General features: G+C 46.1%; 1 protein-coding gene across 1 annotated transcript in view; it reads right to left on the bottom strand.

Moving 5' to 3' along the window:
* LOC136857989 (anionic trypsin-2) overlaps positions 1–25,211 on the bottom strand; it is a 204,428-nt gene that overhangs the window by 83,977 nt on the left and 95,240 nt on the right. Inside the window, exon 2 of the mRNA XM_068225745.1 lies at positions 3,995–4,068. Within this exon, the coding sequence (XP_068081846.1) occupies positions 3,995–4,068 (74 nt within the window). The remainder of the gene's footprint in view (positions 1–3,994; positions 4,069–25,211) is intronic.

Here is a 25,211-nt window from a genome sequence, read left to right on the forward strand (position 1 = left end):
GTTATCTCGTAGTACACAGCAATGATTTCATTTTCGTCTTCTGTACTGGCTGTGAAATCATCCATGAAGGTCCCTTCATCTAGCAGTTTTGTAGTCAAGGGATATTTGTCACAAAATCTGGAAGCCAATTCACGTAATGTAGCTGATAAAAGGAATAGGCTGCATGTAAGTCCAAACGGCAAGCGGGCGAATCTGTATACTGCAGTGTTGTCAGTTGTCTTCCAATCTCCGTTTCCCCCCCCCCCTCTCTCCATTACAAACCATAGAAATCACGTTAAGTCTGTGTCATTTTTATCCAGACACAACTGCAGAAAGGCTTGGGTTCCGTCCCCAATTAAAGCTAGTCCGTAGAGTCGGAAGCCGAGTAGTGTTGCCAGAATTTCTGGTAGGAGATTAGGCCCTGCCTCCGAGGCATCATTGAGCGATAGGGAACCCCTTTCATGAGATGAAGCATCAAAAACTATTCTCCACATCGTCGTGCCGTCTCTTTGCTTCTTTATAACATGGTGAGGCAAATAGAAGGTGTTGGTAACCAATTCAGCCTCGGGGGCTATCTCTACATGTCCCTTCGCAAAGTAGCCGGTCATTAGAGCGCGGTATACCTCTCGGAACTGTTTGTTTCCATTAAGATTGTTCTTCAGGGAATCAAAACGTCTCTCAGCGTTCTTGCGATTCGAGTGTAGTATTGTTCCTTCCTTCCTTGGTAGGGAGACAACCCTGCTTACATCTTCTATTTCGAATGACTCATGAAAGCCTTCCAAGATTGCAGACTCTCTCGCAGTGAGTGCTCGTTGCTGATCTTCCTTTATCCCTAGTGTCTCTAGATCCCAAAACTTGCGTAGATTGTCCTCAGTAGATAGTAATTCTTCATTGATACTGACGTGGTTTACGGGCACGTGATTCACTGTAGTACCAGACTTATTCCCACTAAGAATCCAACCAAACCTAGAGGGAAGAAGTACCATGGAACTCGAGATGCGTATTGGCTGTTCGTCCTTCATCACCTGCCAGTGTCCGGCTCCATGGCTAAATGGTTAGCGTGCTGGCCTTTGGCCACAGGAGTCCCGGGTTCGATTCCCGGCAGGGTCGGGAATTTTAACCATAATTGGTTAATTCCGCTGGCACTGGGGCTGGGTGTATGTGTCGTCTTCATCAACATTTCATCCTCATCACGACGCGCGGGTCGCCTACGGGCGTCAAATCAAAAGACCTGCATCTGGCGAGCCGAACTTGTCCTTGGGCACTCCCGGCACTAAAAGCCATACGCCATTTCATAACCTGCCAGTACTGGTCTCCTCCTATCAGGACCTCAATCATCAGATCGTCTGCATCATCTTGAGGATCTGCTAGTTGCAATTTGTGAAGGCGTGATAGAATCTGGATGTCACGTAGGACGGTTGGGTGTGGTGAGTACGTGTTCCTTCTCTCGAATGCCGAGATTCGCACGGAATATTTCGTCCACATTCCACTTATGCTGAAGTTGGCCAATCTGCGAGTCACCGATGTACTTATTGGTGCTTCAAATGCCGTGACTGACAGATCTCTCCTGTCATCTACCAGTTCCGAGCTGATGAAGCTAGACTGACTTCCGGCGTCCAGAATGCAACGTGTTCTTTTCCGAAGACCGGTTGGTCCGATTACCCAAATTCGAGCTGTTCGGAGATATGTCAAGTTCGGCATGCTAACATTTATTTTTCCTACAATTACTCCCACTTGTCCTTCACAGATGGAGATGTGATGTGGTCCCTTACATTTAGTGCAGGATACTTTGTTCTTCTTGCCACAGTTTCTCAAGGTGTGACTTCTGTTTAGGCATAAAAAGCATCGTTGAGTACACTTCAGCTTGTCTATGAGTTCCTTGACATCTATCATCTTGGTACAATTTCGAGCCCAATGGTCTTTCCCTTCGCAAAAAACGCCAAAAGGTGACGTCTTCATCTTCTTGGTCGTTTGGCCCGTCCTAGTAGTGACTTGCAAGGCAGCAACAGTTGGGTAATATGAGTTTGAGATGGAGTTGTCTCCTTTGATTTTCTGCACCGTCATTGCGCCCTCCACTTCTTCATTGAGGAAATCCATAAGCCTAGTTATGTGTTCTTCGGAAATCTTCTCTCTCTTCGCGTAGATTATCCACCTTCTACAGATATCATCCGGAAATGCACGTAGCAGTTTGGGGGCTAGCATTCTCCCGTAGTGGTCGACGTTTTCCCCTAATGCCCTTAAAGCCTGAATACGTCTATTACATTCTATATAAGTATGATTGAGGGCGTCGGGCGTAGCATCGCGAGCTGGTCTCATGATCTCCAGGTAATCCAGATGCGCCTGGATGATGCGGTTCCTATCGCCATATCGTCCAATAAGAATCCTCTTTATTTCCTCGTATGCGTCTGCAGTCACCGCTATGCCATCGATTAGCTCCTTAGGTTCTTCCTCCAGGTATTCATGAAGGAAGACGTGTTTGTCGATAGTGTTGATGGTCGGGTTGTTGTCTACCGCTGACTGGAATTGCTCCCAAAACCGGGACCATTTTTCTACATCTCCTGCGAATGGTTCTAGTTTGATAGTGGGTAATTTTACGGAGTGCGTGATAAGTGTGATGGCTCTGGTACTGCGGATAAAGGTCTGGAAGGGTCAAGATTCATGTTTCCGAACGACTCAGATAATTTGTCGAATTAAATATCGCGCGCTTCGCGACCTCGATGTATTTCTCACACTCTATGACGTCTGCGTCATATTCAGCGTCTGATAGAAGTTCGTGAAAGCCATTATCGAGGAAAATGAGTTGATCTAAGGTCTCTTGCAATCTCGTCAGGTTATATTCGTGATATATTTCTGCATCTGACGGTGCCTTTGTAATGTGATTACTGAATTTGGTTATGTTTGCTCGCACTGTCTTTCGTTTTCTCTTCATCAATATTAACGCCTTATCTCCGTTCTCGTCTGCCATACTCGTGAAATATTACTTTAAAGAGACTGCAAAGGAAGTTCTTGTTGGTTATGTTGCTATAAGTATCCGATAGATAGCAGCACTAGTCACATATACGTTCGTAGATTCCTTTAGCACTCATTGTATCTAAGAAAACAAGATGGCTGCTCTTTTCCTTCAGTATTACTGGCTACTCTCTCGCAAATAAAGGAATCCAGCATTTAGCTATACAACCTCAAATCAACACTTAACTGGCAAACATTCAATGAATAACTCCCGTATAATATCTCAAAGTAATTCAAATAGGTAATTTGGATACTTATCAGCGTTCTTGATATCTCGTGGCGGAGCACCATGTGATCGTGCTGTGAAGGTCGTTTAATAAGAAATGTTGACAGTTTCGTTCACTTTCTTCGCCAATTCTGAAGTCAACTAGTGAAAGTATTCAAACTTGTCGTCTCGTGTTCGTGTATCTCCGTAATTCATTCCATATTTCCCTAAACTTCACGGGGCGGGTTTCGGCACCCAATTATGTCGTATATATAAACAAGTTTTCTTTATTGCACTTCACTTCGTACCAAGAGAAAAACATAGTGATGTCAAAGAAGATACAAAGAATTCACACAGAGAGAAAATAAAGGCATCGTTAATCCTCCACACAGGGACCATGTGGGAGAATGGGAAGATTGGAAGTGATAAACAAGGAAAAGGGAATGGCCGTGGCATTAAGTTAGGTACCATTCCGGCACATGCCTGGAGGAGAAGTGGGAAACCACAGAAAACCATCTCGAAGATGGCAGAGCCGGGAATCGAACCCGGGCCTCTGGAGGTGGTAGCTAATCATGCTAACCACAACACCATAGAGGCGGACAGTTTCCGTTTAATGAAGGGAATTTAACACGTGTTTCACCACTACAATCACGCGACAGTCAAATATTTCCATTTAACACAAGTTTCCGTTTAATCAAGGGTCCATTCAAAGCAGGGTTTACTGAATTATAACTTTGAGAACTACCTCATTTTTTATCAGTGCTACATAAACAACATCGAAAGTGTAGTAGTTGAGCTTACCTGGTAAGGAAACTCTCCAACACGTGCATTTCGTCCTCCAATGATCTTGCTTCCTCGGGGTCTTGGTCGCCGTCCTGTGAACGTAGAACACACACTAGCTACAAGATTGATGCTGCTTTGATGCGGCTAACGCGAGGGAGTTTGTATGATAGAAATTATATAAAACTGGTCTCTAAAACAATTCGAACGGGGCTGTGTCGTGACCGTAAATGTCGACGTAAAGAACATATCCCATGTTAATTGTTTTTCGAAATAAAGTTGGTGTAGTCAATACAACTTGAAATCCTATTGTTATCATATCATGTCATAATTCCCAACAAATTCACCCAACTTCAACAGTGCTAGTCTCAAATCATTCTCCACCACTGGGATAGTATGTACGTCGGCTGAGGCCCTAGTCACTTAACGACGGTCGGCCGCCTTAAATTTGAGAGGCCCAACTCCATGGCTAAATGGTTAACGTGCTGGCCTTTGGTCCAAGGGGCCCCGAGTTCGATTACCAGCTGGTCGTGGAATTTATAACTTTAATTGGTTAATTCCAGTGGTTCGGAGTCTGGGTGTGTGTCGTCTTTAGCATTAGAATTCCTCACAGGCAGGGCCCCAGACGCTCAGGTCGCCCGTCAGGCGTCAACTTGTATCGGCCACTCGCCTACTTAGACCGCTGTTCTCTCGTACTCCGCTTGTCTTGCTATACATTCCGCTACCAACACTCATGGAATCAGTCTTGTACATTCGCTGCTGCCTCGCTTATCGCCCGAACTGATGGACATCTGCTGCATACTGAACTACCACTGGGTTACGTCACGCGCTACGTCACTATCAGCTGTTTCTCAAAGCCATGTGCGCTTTCTTCACGAACTTTTTGCTGCCCTATCCATTCGTCCCCCGAACCCTCGGTCTGGGACTTCATCGATTTCGTTAGCGGACTCATACTCTCCGTCGCAGAACCTTCAAATATTTTGCTCGGCCGGGTGGCCTTCATCTATACTCACTACCCAGCCGACCTCAAGACAAACATATAGGCTGGCACCTAGTTGGAGGTCAGCCTTCCCAACACCACCATGCATACCTGTCTTATCAGCGGTGTTGATCCCACTCTCACCGATACTGACATCTATCACGAACTCCGCTCAACCGGCGCTCCCATCTACGATGTCTGCAGGCTGTTGGACTGCACTACTGGATTACGGTCATCAGAGGTTCTTCTGTATATCCCCAGAGTGGACGATGTGGCCCGACTCCTCGACACCGGCGTTACTATCTACCAACGCTTTTACCAAGTGGAGCCTACTCCTCCGAACATCGCCGCCCAGCTCAACGCAGATCCTGCTCTTCTGCTCGCCGAAGTTGATTCTCCACCCGGGACGTCGCAACAACAGTCATTGCCCCCTTTTCCCACTTCCCCCACGACTACCACTACCACCACCACCACCACCACCACCACCACCACCACCACCACCACCATTGCGACTTCAGTCTCTACCACTTCCCATACCCCCTCCCCCCACTACTGTAACAACCTGCCATCCTTCGTCAATAATGATATCATCCCTTCCTCTTACTTCACTTCCCGCACAACCTATCCCCCAGCAACCCCCTACGAGCGTCTTGCATTCCCCAGCTGCACCGCCACCGCCACCATCTCCACATGATGACGCCGCAGCAACCGCCGAGTCTCTGTCATCGCCAACGCAGCTACCACCATCATCCACAGCTATGCCCAGCTGTGTACTTCGCGACATCGACCCTACAATCTCAGCACGGGAAATACTCCGGGAATTTCATGCAGCTGGCGTCCCCGCCCGCCCGTGTGCCCAGGATCCAGAACGCCTCCGGTCCTACATACCTGGTCAGGCTACACCTTCCAACTGCCTACGACGTACACCATCTTATTCAAAACGGAGCAACTATCTACCGGCATCGGTATAAAGTGGAACCCTCTCGTTCACCGCCCCTACCTCTTCGCCATTCCTTTCCAAACACGTCTCGTCGCTCCCGACCCCTCCTCCCTTCGAACCTCGTCAACCAGTCTGTCCGCCCCTTCCCCGACAAGTTTCATCTCTACACCCCTTCCGACGTTCGAACTCCTTCGTCTCCTCACTACCTCCCGTTGTAATCTCACCGCTACCCTCCAACTTCTAAACTTTCATCTCCACCCAAGTACACCACTCTAAACTCCACACCTCGCACATAGCACATCTGTATTTGTAAATATGTCACTAAAGCACTACACGTTCTTTATTCTCATCTCCTTCACTTATTCATGCCGCGCTTTACCCATCTCCCTATTCTCAACCCCGTCATCTCTCCTGGCCAGAGAGAGGGCGACACACTCTAGGTGGCCCGCCCCACCCCTTCAGGGTGGGGAATGAAAACAAGTAAACAACAACCTCGGTCTTCAGAGGACGAGCTTGACTGCCGTAGTGGAAGGACGTGTTCCTCTTACTCGCTCTCCCTCTCCTCGCCAGGTGATCTGAAATTTCCCAGTACTAGTCAGGCAACTGTACTTGTTGGTACACTTCCGAAAGAGCTTTGTCTGAGCTGTAGCACTTTTCACTGCTCGCTTTCTCTTTCAGGAAATTTATTTCAGGTGGACTGCGGCGGACATCGACGAGGGCAACCAGGTGGAACCGAAGACGACCGAGGAACGTGCAAGGGAGTTCGGGCTCTTGCTCCGAGACCTCTTCAGTCGAGTTCCACCGGCGCCGGAAAGAAGCACGGACCCGAAGAAGACGGAACCCGAGCCCGAGACCCCGGCACCTGAACCGGAGCTGGGGGAGGAGGTGCTGGAGATCGAGGTGGAGATGAAGCCGTACAGGGACGGGTGCGACCCCACTAAAGGCTTCCTCTTCTCCGAGGGCTACACGGACCCGGGGTACGAGGCGCTGCTCGTGTACTACATGCCGGGGCGCCCTGTATCTTGTGAAAGGGGCCTGGTCCTGGACAGAATGCGGCGCCCTCGCCACGCAGGCAGAATCATCTCGGCGACCATGTCCGTTGAGAGCTTCCTACCAGGAGGCCTCATCATCAGGCATCACGACCAGGAGCGGATACGCGACGCAGAGAAGGAGCTCTCTATTCTGTTCCAGGTCATCCGCCTACCAGGGAGGGACGGCGTGCCAGGGACGAACGCCGGCGCCCTCAGGAGGAGGGCCGAGACGGAGACCAGGGAGGACATTACCCAGACGCCAAGGAGGCTGGGGCATAGGGCGATTAATACCGACCTAGTCCAAGCCACCCAGCCGGAGACCAACGATGCCACCACCCAGGTGGTGCGCACCGCCCCGCGGAGCCGCACTGTGCGACCCAGGCAGAGCGGTTTGGCTCCGCCAGGTGGACGCAGACCGAGGTCCCGAAGCCGCCAGCGATGATGTGGTCGAAGTGGGCGCAGATCAAGTCCTACCAGGAAGGGCCTACCACCCGGGCGCAATCCAGGAAGGCGCTTAGGACGGTGGACGACAGCACAGCAATGGAGGACGCCCCCAGGTGTTCGGAGGCTGCTACCCAGGCCCGGCCCGCCAGCGTGTCTGTCGAGCTGCAAACATCAACGTGCGCCTCACAGGACAGAGAACGCAGGCCGGGAGCACGGCCACCAGGGCAAGGCCTCTTCCCCTGCCGAGAAGAGACCCCTGGGACCGGACGACGATAAAAAGGAAGATGCAGGCCCACCAGGAGCGGGCCGACCAGCCGTAACCCACGATTGCTCCCAGGACAACAGTGGGCCGAGGAGCCAACCAGGAGAGGACCCCACCGGGTAACGGCAATGAGGTGAGACTGAAACGTCCCCCTCAGCAGCTCTTGCAGTGTTTCCGCTGTTTGAGGTGGGGCCACCGGCAGGAGAGGTGTGGGCTCCTAGTGAGGTGCAACCGTTCTTGGGGTGATCACCACTACACGGCCTGCGCAGCACGTAAGAAGGCGCCGGTGTGCGCCAACTGCGCGGAGGGCCACCCGGCCTCCCATCGCAGTTGCCCCATTTACCGGACCATGTCGCGGGCAGAGAGGAAGGAGGCCCAGCTTCATGACCCACCCCCTTCCAGGAGGCCCCCGCCCCGGCGGGCTTGGCCTCATTCTCCGGGATCGGAGACTGGGTACGAAGGACCCCAAGGAGGTGGCGCTGTGCGGCAGGCCCTAGTGGTACTAGACGCATGGCTCCGCAGCCGGCAAGGCCCGCGCTAGTTAAGGCAGTGCCCAGACGGACTGATCCCCAGGCAGATGAAATGGCGAGACGACGGTTCTTGGCTGGTGCATGATACCTCTTCTCAACTAACACAACCACTGGATCTTTCCAGCCCACATCCTTGCATGTGCTATCACAAGATGTCAGGTTTTACATGTAGGCTCTTTATCTGTTCTACGTATGTGGTTTTCCCCTGACACTTCAATACCACACCTTAACACCACCTTACCAACACAAACTCTGGCCGTGGTAGCGAGTCTAACTCGGAAACCGGCAGATACTCCTTGTATCACTTCCCACTCTTCCCTGCTATCTCTTTCTTCTTAGAAATAATAACATGTCGGAGGCCATGTAGATTGAGTCGATGGTCACGCGGGGGAGCGGACTTCGGGGACCACCCGAAAAAAATTAAAAAATTAACTCGGTCTTCAGTCCAGCGCTGATACCGAGTGAGGTTGGAGGATCGTTCCACCAGTTCCCCGTATTCCGCTGGGAAACTCTATTTTATTTTCTACTAGATTGGGTGAGCAACTGAGTGTATTATTATTATTATTATTATTATTATTATTATTATTATTATTATTATTATTATTATTATTATTATTATTTGCCTAGTGGACTTTGGCAATCTGGTCCTAACTTTAATTTCGTCTCCATGGCCAGTTTCAGTTTACATGAGTGTTTTTATACCCAAAAAATGGCATCAAGCAGTGGCGGCTCGTGACAAAATTTTTAGGGGGTTCACAACAACATTTGTGTTCATGTCTCAAATTAGCAAAAAGTAACATAGGTACCTAAATCACTTCACTAAAAGTTCCTTGTACGGTTCCTTTATCACAAATAATATGGTAGAACCCCTTTAACCGCGGGTAAATTTTATACTAGACCAATCTGTTAGTGTGGAACAAAAGTAAATTTCATAATAACTTTACTACTCTGCGAATATTGAAGGATGCAAGCACTATTTTTGTTTTTAAAATAGCACGAAGTTCACCAGGCTGTTAGTGTAAACAAAACCAAATCCATGACCTGCCAAGCGATCGCTGGTCAGCCCAGTGGCCTGCATATTATGAGGTATCGTGTGGTCAGCACGACGAATCCTCTCGGCCGTTATCCTTGGCTTTCTAGACCGAGGCCGCCATCTCACCGTCAGATAGCACCCGAATTGTAATCACGTAGGCTGAGTGGACCTCGAACCAGCCCTCAAATCCAGTTAATAATCCCTGACCTGGCCGGGAATCGAACCCGGGGCATTCGGGTAAGAGGCAGGCGCGCTACTCCTATACCACGGGGCCGGCTGTGTTAGTGTAGAACAAAAGTAAAATTCATAATAACTTTACTGCACTGCGAACATTGAAGGATGCGAGCACTATTCTTGGTTTTCAAATAGCACGAAGTTCACCTGGGTATGACGAGAAGCATAGAAATAATGTGTACCGCATATAACGGTCGAATTTTTAAAAGAATTGTTTCCGAATTGACCCCAATAGTCTCCACATTATCTCGGTTAATCAGGGTTCTACTGTATCACATGTTAATTATTCTCGTCTTGGAAATTATAGACAACACTAGTATAGAGAATTCAATACTCACGTTTTTTTGTGCAATATAATTTTCTTCTTCTTATTTATCTGTTTACCCTCCCTCGGACTCAGCGAGAGATCCCACTCTACCGCCACAAGGGCAGTGTCCTGGAGCTTCAGACTCTGGGTCGGGGGATACAACTGGGGAGGATGACCAGTACCTCGCCCAGGCGGCCTCACCTCCAGCCCTCGTACCACTTTTCAAATTTCGTGGCAGATACGGGAATCGAACGCGGGCCTCCGGGGGTGGCATCTAATCACACTAACCACTACACCACAGAGACGGACACATGAGAATTTTCATTTTTATTTATTTTTGCACTCAAATGAGCAAGGTCTGTGCACCCAGCTGAATTCCATACACTTCTTTCTTTGTTGAACAATAAACAGGGCAAACAGAGCGCATTCCACAGAGCCACTTGCGTATTTCGTACACGTCTCTCTTAAACTTACGCCTATACTCGCGTTTGTCAGTTTTTGTAATTTTTCGATAGTCAAATCTGGTCTGTCCGGTCCAAGTCTTTTAATTTCTAACTTATCCTGATAGGTTAATATTTCGCTGGTTAAAATTACCTGAACTGAATTCATTTGCTCTTACACAAAGAATACCGTAGTTACAAACCTTACAAACAGAGAAGCAAAACACAACGCTGAAATTAATTTCACTTGAAAATATTTTCCAATCACAAGGTAGAGCAAACTTCTTCCCGCGATTACGAACACTTGTTCACAACGAGCCAGAAAATAATGCCTATCCAGAATTACTAGCGATATCTTCCGGTAATGTAATGCAATAGTAGCTCCTGCTGTGGCTAACCGTAATAGGGGAGGTGGCGGACCCTTGTGGTCAACTGTAATACTAGCTCTAGACGGCAAGGCACGTACCTTACCGTGCTCCTCGCTAATGAAAATATCAGTACATAAACCATGACGTCATCTGCTTTGCGCGTGCGTATAGTCTTCAGCACAATAGCGTCGGTGCAACGGAGCTTCGATATAAGTCGAATGCTTTCGATCGATTGTCGAAATCAGGTCGAAAGAAAGGAAAGTTTTAAATTATCCACGAATGCGTAAAGATGTATTAAAACTGGGTGTTCACGTGCTCATGTGCTCCTGAGAGCCCACCGCCACTGGCATCAAGATAATGAACTGATTCAGAGTGCCAGCTTTACATAGCATGTAATTAAGTCTGAGCAGCTAAATAAGAAGTTACTGACACGTCTGGCAAGTATGGCGTCTTAATTGCCGAATCCTTCCGTTGTTTTATTACAACAAAATAAAATGTTCAAACATCGTTATATTTTGTTGCTATTGATGCTTTCACGGCCAGTACTCACAGACATGATACTGTATAGGCTCTTGAGCTTATGCCGTGTCAAGAAAATAAGGTGAAATTCTTTACGTTTCGCAGACAACTGTGTCCTGCGTCATCAGAATAAATCTCGACTGTCCACGGGAAAGGCTTCTTAAACAATGACTCTCTTAATTTAGACGTTATAATAGAAGTTGTAGTGGTACGTTAATTCGCCGCCAGATGGCTCCCATAGCGTTCGAAGCGGAAGGTGACCGAACCATTAGAATCAGTCTAAGAGGTGAAGCTCTTAAGGCAATCTTCAATTCCAAAAGAGGAGGCTAAACATCTGTCCCCGGGGGATGCAGTGCAACCTACATTATATGGACTTTCTAAGATCCATAAAAAAGATGTTCCCTCAGACCTATTGTTAGTGCCATAGGTTCTCCTACGTATGCTTTGCCTAAATACATAAGCAAATTGCTTCAGCCACGCATAGGACGAATTGAAACATACGTCAGGGACTCTCGGTATTTTGCCAACAAGCTGTCAACCATAACCCTTTTGGTGAGTTTCGATGTGGAGTCCTTGTTCACTGAAGTGCCGATTGACTCGGTCATATCTCTCATTGAACACCTGTTTCCTGAGGACATTACTAAGCTATTCTACCACTGCATGACTTCCAGCTATTTCTTGTGGGGTGGGAATTTTTACGAACAGACAGGCAGAGTGGCTATGGGATATCCACTTTCGCCCGTAGTGGGTAATTTCTTTATGGAGCATTTTGAGGAGGAGGCTATTGCTTCGGACGTAAACCAAATAACATTATTATTATTATTATTATTATTATTATTATTATTATTATTATTATTATTATTATTATTATTATTATTATTATTATTATTATTATTATTATTATTATTATTATTATTATTATTGTTACGGAGGTTTCCGTGGTAGGTAGAGGTGAAAGAAGGTGCGGGTGTGAATAGGTCTCCAGCTACGAAAGCAAAATTAATTTAAATTTAACAAGGTTATATTTTCTTTTCAAAAACAAAGAAATAACAAGCATGGCAGGTACAAAGTAGCAAATCAAAAAGGGTAGTTACAATATTTACAGGAATTGGGCTTAGCGCCCTGATTTTACACTGCTTGGGCAATCAGCTCAGTTTTACCCCGAACACGAGTTTTAACAGAGGGGCAGAAAACCCCATTCATACCTAGGAGCCCTTGCTCCAAATTACACAGAAAAGCCTCCACGAGGCATACAACACTCAATTTTCAAAGAGCCACTCGCTCTCAAAATTTAAGCCTCTCCCAGGCCACACCAAACTCCACCTTCAAGTTGTCCTCAACGGACATAACCACAGGGGTAAAATACCCAATCTACTGAGGTCTATTAAATGAAAAGCAGGTTAATTAAATGACCTCTAAAATAACAATTTGAGAGGAGGCGAACTTGCACTCCTAATACACTTTGATTAAGACCTACTTGGCACTAGGCCGTTAATACAAGGGCTAATCCCATGCTAAAGAGGTGACTTAAGAAAAGAACAATTTGTTTTACATTAACGAAGAATAGGTTGAGAAAATAAGTTCACCTCAAGACAATGTGAGTGGGAGCTCGAGAGGGTTAGCACTCTCTATCCCAATATGCAGCTTAAAAGAGAATAGAAGAAAAGATCGTTACATTTTAGGAAAAGGTTACATGGAGGAACGCTTCGCACCCGCCCCGAGAGTTAAACTGCTGAGCTAGCAAAGAAAGAATTTATTAATCGGCCATTACCTTATTGATGACCGCTGCCGAGGAAAGAGGCGCTTCCCGCCTCCTGCTATGTACTTTATACACTGAAAGATGGAACAGAAGTGGCCCGGAGACCCTAAAATCAGCAGTTTATATCCTCTCGCGGAAGGTTCTAGGCGTTAGGGGAATGAAAACACCCTCCCACAAACTTTTTATTGGCTCGGGTACAGAAACATATCCAAGTTGGGGGAGGATACATCGGATTGGTCGGAATAACTCAAAGAAATTCAGGATTGGTTAAATGCAAAACAAGGGGAAAGAGAGGGGTATACAGCCAACTTAAACAATAACTGAAAAAAATTTAGCGAGGACAAACATTTGAAATAAAAATTTCCCCAACAAAATAGTTCTTTGACTCCGCACTAGGTTGCACTATTGTTGAACTTCAGTAGTGTCCTCTAGAAGAGAAAGTTCACACTTCTTACTTCAAGTGAAACAAAACCACATCAAAAATGACACAGTTCAAAAACTCAAAATTTTCCACGTGGTGACATCTTCTGAGAAAGTAGAGAATTAATAGCGTAGATAAAGTTCAGACTTCCTCCAGCAGAGGAGTTTCAACTGGCGCACATTTTAAATTAGCGGAGTGGAGGTGTACCGCCCGGTACAGACCTCCCCCCCCCCCCAAAAGATCCTCCCGGGGTGACACATGCAATTGTTTGAAAACAAGGTCCAAGTTTTGATGTAGATATGGAGATTAATTGCCAAAAAAATATTTATAAGATTTTCTTAATTTGGTTTGATTCAGTTTCAAAATTTGTTGTTGCAGGTGAAGTAAAGTTTTTAAGTTTGTAGAAGTAGAATTCCGAAGATGGACTTTTAATGCTTAAAAGTGATGAAAAATTTTGCAATGTCCACCAAATATTGCAGTTGAATTCCCAAGTGTAGTCATTGCTTATAGTAACTGTTCATGTAGTTGATGTTAATGAAGTTGGATGGCCAGACCGGCCGTTGCAGCTTGCGTCCAAAGGAGGCCGCTCGGACCCCTCAAGTACCCTGAGATACCGCTCGCCCGCACTATGAGGGGAGCAGAGGTGTTGAAACACGCCGCGCCCGCGGAGAACATATACAGGCTGCGGGCAAGTGGCAGGTCGTGCGCCGCACATCAGCCTAGGCCGGGAGGAGAGCTCCGGCTCGCCGTGCACATGTCGTCCTCGCTGGGGCCGAGGGGGCCCGTCCTCGAACCCAGCCGCGGCACAGCGCCGCGCGGCTGCGGGGGCACTGAAACATTAAAGCTAGGCGGCAGAATTGTGTTGGACCATCATGTTTCTTTTGAGGGCACAGGCATGTAGAGAGATTGAGGGGCCAGCGGCGTGCAGATATCCATGGCATTTCATCTAAGCCAGCCACTGCGTGTAGTGGAGCAGGAGACGGGAGCGTGGTAATGGCCGTGGCAAGGACAGGATGGCAGTTTAACAAATCGGGGGAGGTTTACAAGAAATGCTTAAATATAGAGAAATATAATAGAAGGAGCAGAAAGCCTTAAGAGTGGAACTCACAAAAAAAATATAACCTTCATATTCCTATCAAATTATATGAAGCAAGTTGAAACAAAATTTACACCGGTTTCACCTGGGACAGGTGAACCCTAAATATCCTCTCGGTGGCTGGATTGCGTACTAACAATGTAACCGGAGTAAGAAAATCGAGAATGATGCATGGCACATGAAATCTGGGGGCAAGCTTGCCCGCGGGAACAAAATTCTTGACCATCACCTGGTCACCTACCTTCAAAGTGGTGGGTCTCCGTCCACGATCATACTTTTCCCTAACCTTTTCATGAGATACCTTAAGATTGGCTTTAGCCTTCTTCCATAGATCTTTAATATTATCCGGATCTATTGTCTCGGGTAGAATGTCACTCAGAGACCAAAGGTTAGAGAGCGGCGTGTTGGGAACAAACTTGAACATCAAGGAAGCTGGAGTGAACTTATGAGATTCATGAACCGCCGAATTCAAGGCAAAAGCTGACCAATGCAGGGACGTGTCCCACCTGGAATGATCTTCATGATGATAGGCAATAAGTGCGGACCTGAGATTACTATTAACCCGTTCAGCCAGAGATGGTTGAGGGTAATAAGCAGAAGTAGTTACATGAGAGATGGATAAGTCAAAACAGAATTTACGAAATAAGTTAGATGTAAAAGCCTTAGCATTATCAGATACAATATATTGGCACGGACCAAAAGAAGCAAAAATAGAATTTAAGCAAGTAACGGTAGACTGAGCGGTAGCCAGCTTAGTCGGAAATAACCAAGAAAATCTGGTAAAACCATCTACACACACAAGGATGAACTTGTTGGCATTACCCTTTGACTGGGGGAATGGTCCTCAATATACAGGCGTTCCATGGGGCGCGACGCTTGCTGAGAAGACAAGAGGCCTACCTTGGTGGACATGGTCGGTTTACTAAGCAAACAGGATTTACAAGCCTTTACTAGTTCACGGATTTCACCGTCCATACCTTTCCAGATGAACATTTCACGAATCTTTTCACGGGTTTTAAAGATTCCAAGATGCCCTCCTAATGGGGTCTCATGATAATACTTGAAGATCATAGGTACAAGAACAGCTGGAACAACAACTTTCATCATCTTATCATGCCTCGAGGGGCAACATAGAACACCATTCCTCAGAACATAAGGGACAACATGTTCCCCAGAAGAAAGGGTTTCCATTATCGGAGCCAGCGTCGGATCTTCACGTTGGTATTTCTCGATATCCCTAAAGAGCATGGGAGCATCTGTTAGGATGGCATTAACCTCAGATAGTATGGACTCGGAAGGTGATGAACTGTCGACCGGTTCGTGGGTCTCGACGTCGTTAGAAAACATACGGCTGAGTCCATCAGCAACAACATTTTCGGTACCTCTGATATGTCTAACATCAAACTGGAAGGCAGAAATACGGATGGCCCAGCAGGCTATACGACCAGTTCGACGCGGCCTACCTAAGACCCAGCTTAAGGCTTGATTATCTGTCTCCAGGTCGAATTTGGCATGTTCCAGATAGAGACGGAACTTCTCTAAGGCGAATAAGACTGCCAAACCTTCGAGCTCATAGATGGAGTACTTGGCTTCTTGAGCCGACAAGGTCCTAGATGCATAGGCGATGGGTCGCCTCCCTAGTTCAGTCTCTTGAAGAAGGACTGCAGCTACCGCCGACGACGACGCGTCGGTTTGTACGATGAATTTCTTCGAGAAATCAGGCATAGCAAGAACAGGGGCATTACAGAGAGCTAATTTAAGGTCTTCAAAAGCGGCTTGTTGAGAAGGTCCCCACTCGAATTTGATGCCTTTCCTACGAAGAAGGTTTAAGGGCGCCGCTCTATTAGCGAAGTTAGGAATAAACTTCCTGAAGAAATTCACCATACCAATGAACCTGGCGATACCTTTAATGTCCTTGGGAGGTTTAAAATCACGGATGGCCTGTGTTCTAGAATGATCGACTGCTACACCATCAGGTGACACAATATGCCCTAGGAAAGACATAGAGGGCTTAGCAAAGGCAACCTTGGACAACTTAACAGTTAACCCAGCCTTACGAAGGCGATCGAGAACTTCTCGCAGATGATCTAGATGTTCTTCAAAAGTCTCTGAAAATACGACGACATCGTCCAAGTAGTGATATAAGTACTCAAATTTGATGTCGGAGAAGACCCTATCTAGTAGCCTAGTGAGTACAGCTGCTCCCGTGGGGAGCCCGAAAGGCACACGGTTGTATTCGTATAAATTCCAGTCCGTGGCAAACGCTGTAAGATGTTTAGACTTTTCGGCAAGGGGAATTTGATTATAGGCCTGACTCAAGTCCAAGATAGTAAAGAACTTGGCCTTACGAAACCATGAAAAACAAGAATGAAGGTCGGGAAGGGGCACAGATTGTAACACCACCTTCCGATTGAGAGCCCTGTAATCAATGACAGGCCTGAAGCCCCCTTGGGGTTTCGGGACTAGAAAAATAGGCGAAGAATACGCTGACTTAGAGGGCCTAATAATACCGTCCTTCAACATCTGATCGATGATTTCTTTTAGAGCCTTCATTTTAGGTGGAGATAGCCTATAAGGTGGAAAACGGACAGGAATCGAATCCGTGACCTCAATTTTGTATTCAATAAGGTCAGTAACACCAAGAGTATCAGAGAACACCTCGGGAAACGACTGACACAATTTGCGAATACTATCAGCCTGCTCCTCAGGTAGATGTCTAAGGTCTAACAACATCTCATCCTGGGTAGGCGAAATAGAAGAACATGATGCAGAATTACACTTTAATAGAGGGATATTACAATTAGAGGCAAATTTGAAAGTGCAAGACCTACTCTGAAGATCGAGCACAAGACCAGTGCGAGAAATAAAGTCCGCTCCCAATATAATGGGGCAAGACAAATGCTTGGCCACAAACAATTTAACTTTCCATGTGAATTGAAAAATACGAATTTTGACATATAAGGAACCGAGAATTTCTAATGGAGAGGAATTAGCCGAAACGTATTGGATCGCCGACAAACAATAGTTAGGAAGCTTACAAACAGATTTCAATTTTGAATACCAATCAGCCGAAATAATAGAACAAACACTACCTGAATCTAAGAGAGCTGTTATAGGCTCGTTATTTAACTCAATTTTGAGAAAGGGGACCGGTGCGGGGGAATCCGCCGCAATCCTAAGACACTCTTTGGGACCTTCAAAAGATGAATTTGAAAATTGCTCGTTCCCTGAATTTACAACCTGTTTACCCGGGGCTGAGTCTCGGGAAGATGGATTAGTCGACTCAGCCGAAGCCACTAGTCACTTTTTATTATTGGCATAGGTGGAATTTGCACCAGAAGTTGAGCAGGAGGGGGTGCTATTCGAATTTGGACAATTCTTGGCGATATGTGAGAAAGCCCCACATTTAAAACAGCCTTGTGATGACCCGGCTCCATTCCTTGTCCCACTTGACTTGATCAGAGGACACTTGTTGCGCAGATGGTCAGGCGACCTGGAAGCATAACATTTACGGGGATTGACTGGTCGGCGAGGTGGAGGCCGAGTATTACTAAAGGAAGGCGGGGGTTCTTTCGCGACACGCAAAGAATCGGCGTATCTAACTCCTTCCGCTGAGACGGCCAATGCTTCAAGTTCAGAGAAAGTTTGCGGGCACGCCGCGAAACACAAATATGACCTGTAGGGTGGTGAAATCCCTTCCACAATAGCTTGTACAATCTGATCCTCATGGAAATGAAGAGCAAACACCCTAGTATAAAACTTAATGTCCTGTATGAAATCAGCCAAGTTTTCATCCAAGCGTTGTACACGGTAATAGTACTTCTGAATAAGGGAGGACCTGGCCCTAGCCGGGATGAAGTTAGCTAGCAAATGGGCATGGAAATCCTCAATAGATGATTGCTCGGCAATGGCTCTTACGATTTTATCTGAGAGAATACCAATAGCATACGGATAGATAATTTGCAAAATTTGACATGGAGAAAGAGAAAACACAAGTGCATGATCCTGAAATTCAACCAGAAATCTTAAAAAAGAAATTACATCACTGGTGGTATTAACGGAAATCTTAGAGATACCTCTGAGCAACATTGCCAATGGATGAGGCAAGCTGCCAAACCCGGGTGACATAGTAGGTAAAGGTTTCAATGGCAAGGAAGTTAATTCAGAACGGATGTTACTCAATGATGCACGACGTTCAGATTCGTTGTCCAATGGGGCAGGGATAGTTTGAGCAGCAACGGTTATCCTATTAACTTCTCCCTTGGGAGGCGCTTCCTCACTACCTGCATTCGCTGTGGTGGGTAGATCGCTTTTGGGAGGAACCTCCCCTGTTAACAATTGAGTGACCTTGCTAGATAATTCAGACATATTTTCAAGCAGCGTACTAGCTTCCTTCTTCTGAACGTCATTCAACTTTAGAGACAAGAGATCGTTAACCCTATTTGAAAAATGATATAGCCTAGCTTGCACACGCTTAATTTAATTAGGAGAAGGATCATTTTCATCAAAAAAACTAACTACAGAAGCTAGCCCAGTAATATTCTCCGTGATCGTGGAAAGAGAGTCGTCAATTTCTTTCTCTCCCAAATTGGGGATGGAAATGGGCAAATCTAGGGACTCTCTAAGCTTGTTTGTGTCTACTGCAACCGTGCCTCCAGATTGTACATTTCTAATAGTCAATTCATAGATCAACTCCTCCTTGCGCAAATAGTTAAGATGGAGAACATCGCGAGGGCCGGGCATGGTGGCAGAACAATTTTGAAAAACTCAAAAAATTCCAGCAACTGGGAAAATATTTAGAGTTCGGAACAAACAATGTTTAGCCGTCAAAAGGGGCTAAATTGAGACCCATTCAACCACGCTCTGCTACCACTTGTTACGGAGGTTTCCGTGGTAGGTAGAGGTGAAAGAAGGTGCGGGTGTGAATAGGTCTCCAGCTACGAAAGCAAAATTAATTTAAATTTAACAAGGTTATATTTTCTTTTCAAAAACAAAGAAATAGCAAGCATGGCAGGTACAAAGTAGCAAATCAAAAAGGGTAGTTACAATATTTACAGGAATTGGGCTTAGCGCCCTGATTTTACACTGCTTGGGCAATCAGCTCAGTTTTACCCCGAACACGAGTTTTAACAGAGGGGCAGAAAACCCCATTCATACCTAGGAGCCCTTGCTCCAAATTACACAGAAAAGCCTCCACGAGGCATACAACACTCAATTTTCAAAGAGCCACTCGCTCTCAAAATTTAAGCCTCTCCCAGGCCACACCAAACTCCACCTTCAAGTTGTCCTCAACGGACATAACCACAGGGGTAAAATACCCAATCTACTGAGGTCTATTAAATGAAAAGCAGGTTAATTAAATGACCTCTAAAATAACAATTTGAGAGGAGGCGAACTTGCACTCCTAATACACTTTGATTAAGACCTACTTGGCACTAGGCCGTTAATACAAGGGCTAATCCCATGCTAAAGAGGTGACTTAAGAAAAGAACAATTTGTTTTACATTAACGAAGAATAGGTTGAGAAAATAAGTTCACCTCAAGACAATGTGAGTGGGAGCTCGAGAGGGTTAGCACTCTCTATCCCAATATGCAGCTTAAAAGAGAATAGAAGAAAAGATCGTTACATTTTAGGAAAAGGTTACATGGAGGAACGCTTCGCACCCGCCCCGAGAGTTAAACTGCTGAGCTAGCAAAGAAAGAATTTATTAATCGGCCATTACCTTATTGATGACCGCTGCCGAGGAAAGAGGCGCTTCCCGCCTCCTGCTATGTACTTTATACACTGAAAGATGGAACAGAAGTGGCCCGGAGACCCTAAAATCAGCAGTTTATATCCTCTCGCGGAAGGTTCTAGGCGTTAGGGGAATGAAAACACCCTCCCACAAACTTTTTATTGGCTCGGGTACAGAAACATATCCAAGTTGGGGGAAGATACATCGGATTGGTCGGAATAACTCAAAGAAATTCAGGATTGGTTAAATGCAAAACAAGGGGAAAGAGAGGGGTATACAGCCAACTTAAACAATAACTGAAAAAAAAATTTAGCGAGGACAAACATTTGAAATAAAAATTTCTCCAACAAAATAGTTCTTTGACTCCGCACTAGGTTGCACTATTGTTGATCTTCAGTAGTGTCCTCTAGAAGAGAAAGTTCACACTTCTTACTTCAAGTGAAACAAAACCACATCAAAAATGACACAGTTCAAAAACTCAAAATTTTCCACGTGGTGACATCTTCTGAGAAAGTAGAGAATTAATAGCGTAGATAAAGTTCAGACTTCCTCCAGCAGAGGAGTTTCAACTGGCGCACATTTTAAATTAGCGGAGTGGAGGTGTACCGCCCGGTACAATTATTATTATTATTATTATTATTATTATTATTACCTGCTCAATACCCCGATGTGTCCCCAATCGAACATGTATGGGACATCATTGGACGACAACTCCAGCGTCATTCACAACCGGCATTAATCATCCCTGTATTGACCGACCAAGTGCTACAGGCATGAAACTCCATCCCATAAGCTGGCATCCTCCACGATACAATGCATGCACGTTTGCATACCCGCATTCAACAGTCAGGCGATTACATCGGTTATTAATGGACCAGCATGGCACATTTGCGAAGGCTTTTCTCGCGCGGATATTAACCTGTAGTTTTGTACCTTCAATCAATTAAATACGTTACCTCAACAAATATATTGCCAAAATTTCCGTGTTCTACATTCCTTATTTCATGGTGTTTGGATATATTTTTCCGCCAGTGTATGAACAAAAACAAAACCTAACAAACCCCATGGCACTACAGCCTTTGAATGGCCTTGGCCTACCAAGTGACCGCTGCTCATCCCGAAGGCCTGCAGATTACGAGGTGTCGTGTGGTCAGCACGACGAATCTCTCGGCCGTTATACTTGGCTTTCTAGACCTGGGCCGCTATCTCATCGTCAGTTAGCTCCTCAATTCTAATCACGTAGGCTGAGTGGACCTCGAACCAGCCCTCAGGTCCAGGTAAAACTCCCTGACCTGGCCGGGAATCGAGCCCGGGTGAGAGGCAGGTAAGCTACCCCTACACCACGGGGCCGGCTAGTGTATGAACAAGTATTAACAAAAAAGATTGTCCGGCTCAGTGGCTTAATGGTTGGCGTGCTAGCCTTTGGTCATAGGGGTCCCAGGTTCAATTCCCGGCAGGATCTGGAATTTTAACCATAATTGGTTAATTTCTCTGGCACGGGGGTTGGGTGTATGTGTCGTCTTCGTCATCATTTCATCGTCATCACGACACGCAGATTACCTACGGGCGTCAAATCGAAAGACCTGCATCTGGCGAGCCGAACTTGTCCTCGGGTACTCCCGACACTAAAAGCCATACGCCGTTTCATTTCAACAAAAAAAGGTTGTATTAGAATTCAACCGTTACCGTATTAATTTAATGAAATGCTTCTGTACTTATCCAGTCTGGCTAAGCGTAGTCTTTTGTTTCCAAACACTGTTTCAGAATAGTGATAGTGGACAGTGGCGGTGAGCTCTCAGGAGCACATGAGCACGTGAACACCCCATTCTAATGCATATTCACGCATTTATGGATAATTCAATGTTGTTTCCTTTGTTTCGACCTGATTGAATCATTCGACTACAAGCATCCGAATTATATCGAAGCTCTGTTACATTGACAGTTGTTCGTTTCGACTGGCAACGCAGGAAGTACACTGGCGGTTGTGATACGGGCCTGAAGACTATACGCATGCGCATGTAGATGACGTCATGGTTTATGCACAGATAACCCCCATGAGCGAGGAGCACGGTAAGATATGTGCCTTTCAGTCTAAGCCACCCTCAAACTAGAGGTAGTATTACAGTTAACCACAAGAGTCCGCCACCTCCCCTACTGCTGGCCACAGCCAATGTTGCCACAGCTCCCAGAAGTTAGTGTTGCATTACATCGCCGAAAGATTTCACCAGTAGGTAATTATGAACAGGTGTTCGCAATCGCGGGAATTAGTTTCCTTTACATTATAGGTGGAGAATGGTTTCCAGGGAAATTAATTTGAGTACCGGCAAATGTGGTACGACAACGCATTATTTTTATGCTTGTCATACCTAGGTGAATTTGGTGCTATGTAAAACCAGGAATAGTGCTCGCATCTTTTAATATTTCACTCGGCCCGGCAGTGGTAATTCTAGTTTTGTTGTACGCTCACTCGGATAAATGCATCCTCGTTTGCAATGGTTGTACCATATTATGAGAGGAGAAAGAACCGTACAAGGAACTTTTAGTAAAATGATGTAAGTTGTTTTGCACTCCTTTGCATTCTACTTTGGTACATTTGAGGCGTGAACAAAAATGTTACTGTGAACCCCCTGAAAATTTTGTCACGAGCCGCCAATGGTAGTGGAGAGGCTAGTGGTAAGTTTTCCTGGGAGTAGCAAACTGTTCCACGGAGAGGGTAGGGGAGGCAGGGGAGGAGCGAAGGGAGTGATGTGATCCCTTCTATTGGAAGGGGAGACAAGGTTAATTCCTTTTTCATGTTATAAACTAGTATACTGTTCCGCGGAGAGAGGAAGGAGCGATCAAGCGACGGGAACGTTGTGAATCGTTCCTTCTATCGGAGAGGGGAGAGAAGGTTTTTAACCTTTTTCATGTTATGATCTATTGTAGTATGATACAAATACGTTTTACGTAGGCAACGTAATTGAGTTCCAGGTCCACGACTGTCGTTTAAGTTGACTGCAGCACTCTCACGTTAATGTGGGTTTTCTGGTAGCTGATTTCGCATAAACACGCCGCGAAAATCGTGAATGCCTAGTTGTTTAGTAAACGTAGCAACTTGTTCGTGGGTAAGAGTTCGATGTGGCAGTTAATTCGGTAGACGTTCTTTGGCGATATGTCGATACCAAAGCCTTTTCTGAATGGTGCTAGCTTCATATGTACACCTTTACCTCGCAATACAATTCCTTTCAGCATTGTTTGCTGGACTAGCGGCTTCAGGATCTCTGCTAGGTGGCGCTAGTGCTGTAGCAAGTACTGTCAAGGCTGTAGAAGAGGCAAAGCAGCAGTTGAAACAAAGGTAACGTCATAATAAGATGATAGAAGGAATTGCATTGCAATTTGCATTTCAGGCAAGCTAGCCCTGCCCCCATATCAAACTATACTCAAAAGAAAAGTGCCTAGTCCTCGCGTACACTGTCTCCAAAAACGTGGGCAGCGTCTGCTATGTATGAAAACTATGTGTATTTATGTCTCTCCCGATCGAGAATTGCAACATCCAGAATATTTATGTCAGCTTAGATTATAAGCATTCTCGTTTCTACATCGACCACCAAGGCGCGCCACATACAGCTCCACGTGGCAAATCGTTTACTCATGTTTTCCACCAGAATGCAGCTCAAACCTCTTTCCAGCGTTCACACACTAACAACATTTAAACACGCTGCTCCAATACCATCACCATATTCACACAACAAATTAATAACACTACTATCAGGTTGGCCAAACCTATGCAGCTCTCGTTTCCACATTTACCACCAGAGCTCGCCATACACAAGTCCACGTGCTACAGACAGACGTCAGAAGAAGTCGGAACTGTCACCGTTTGTCCCTATGCATAGCAGCCAGCAATTTCGTTTAAGGTAAATATAGAATGATATAAGCATCGAATTTGGGTCTGTAAGGTTTGCAATCCCTCTGTCAGGTTGGCAAATAGCCTAGTTAGGTTAAGCCCTAGGTCGAACCCGCCACGTGCTACTGACAGACGTCAAACACCTCTGACAGCTCGCCAAACATTCAAATTACCCACGCAAACGCACTTCAGATTGGCCAACTTAACCATGCGCGTTTCTACATCGACCACCAGGGTCTGCCACACACAGCTCCACGTAGCAAAACGTTTACATTTTTTCCACCAGAATGCAGCTCAAATATTTTTCCAGCGTTCACACACTAACAACATTTAAACACACTGCTCCCATACCATCGCTATATTCACGCAACAACTCGACAACAACGCCATCAGGTTGGTCGAACTCAATGTAACTAGAATACTAACAGGTAGGCCATTCCGGGGAGCTGCGCTGCCATTGGTTGGTGCGCGTGACGTCACCTGAGGATTGCGCTACCACCAGATTCAGTGCATTATGTGTTATATTAGACCAGGGCCTCTCAGGGTGCATGCACCAGTGCATTGCGCTGTGCACGATGCAAAAGACGACTTCGCTTGGTTGACAAGAGTGCAGACTCCCACTCCTCGATTCGGAGCAATAGCGCTGTCTCTCTCTTTCCTCACACCTGTCTCGCTCGCTCCGCCTGTCTCCCTCTTCCTCACTTGCTCCGTAGCCCTCCAAATCCGAGCCGAGTTGAGCTTAGCTTAGCTGAGTAGCCCAGAGACGAAGCGTTGGTCCGAGCCGAGCCGAGTGGGACCGATGCACTGTGCACAGGACCTCTGCGCCTCAGTTTGCATGCGTGAGATTTTGGGCGTTTGGGGGGCCCTATGTTAAAGTGCACAGTTAGTTAAGTGTTTCTTGGGTTTATCTTGTTAGATATTATGTTAATTACAATCCACTTAGTCATGCAACTTTAGAGGGCATAACATTTATAATTTAAAATGAATACGAAAACACAGTGCCTCAAATATGTAGCTGTAATGATACGCCTACACTCACAGCGGCGATTGCCAAATTGAGAAAATAACATTTTATGAACGGGGTACTCGAACTAATAAGCATACATCAACACTTTACCCTACCTATGGCGCGACGGCTCGTTTTCGGGTCATGGCCTCCCCAGTTGCTCTCCGCCAAACTTGTTGAACTCGTGCAGCTACTCTCCAATTCCGGATCTTGAGGATGTATACTTCCTTCTCCGAGCCTGCACCATT

The sequence above is a fragment of the Anabrus simplex genome, chromosome 1 (assembly GCF_040414725.1).
Source record: "Anabrus simplex isolate iqAnaSimp1 chromosome 1, ASM4041472v1, whole genome shotgun sequence".
Classification (NCBI taxonomy): Eukaryota; Metazoa; Arthropoda; class Insecta; order Orthoptera; family Tettigoniidae; genus Anabrus; species Anabrus simplex.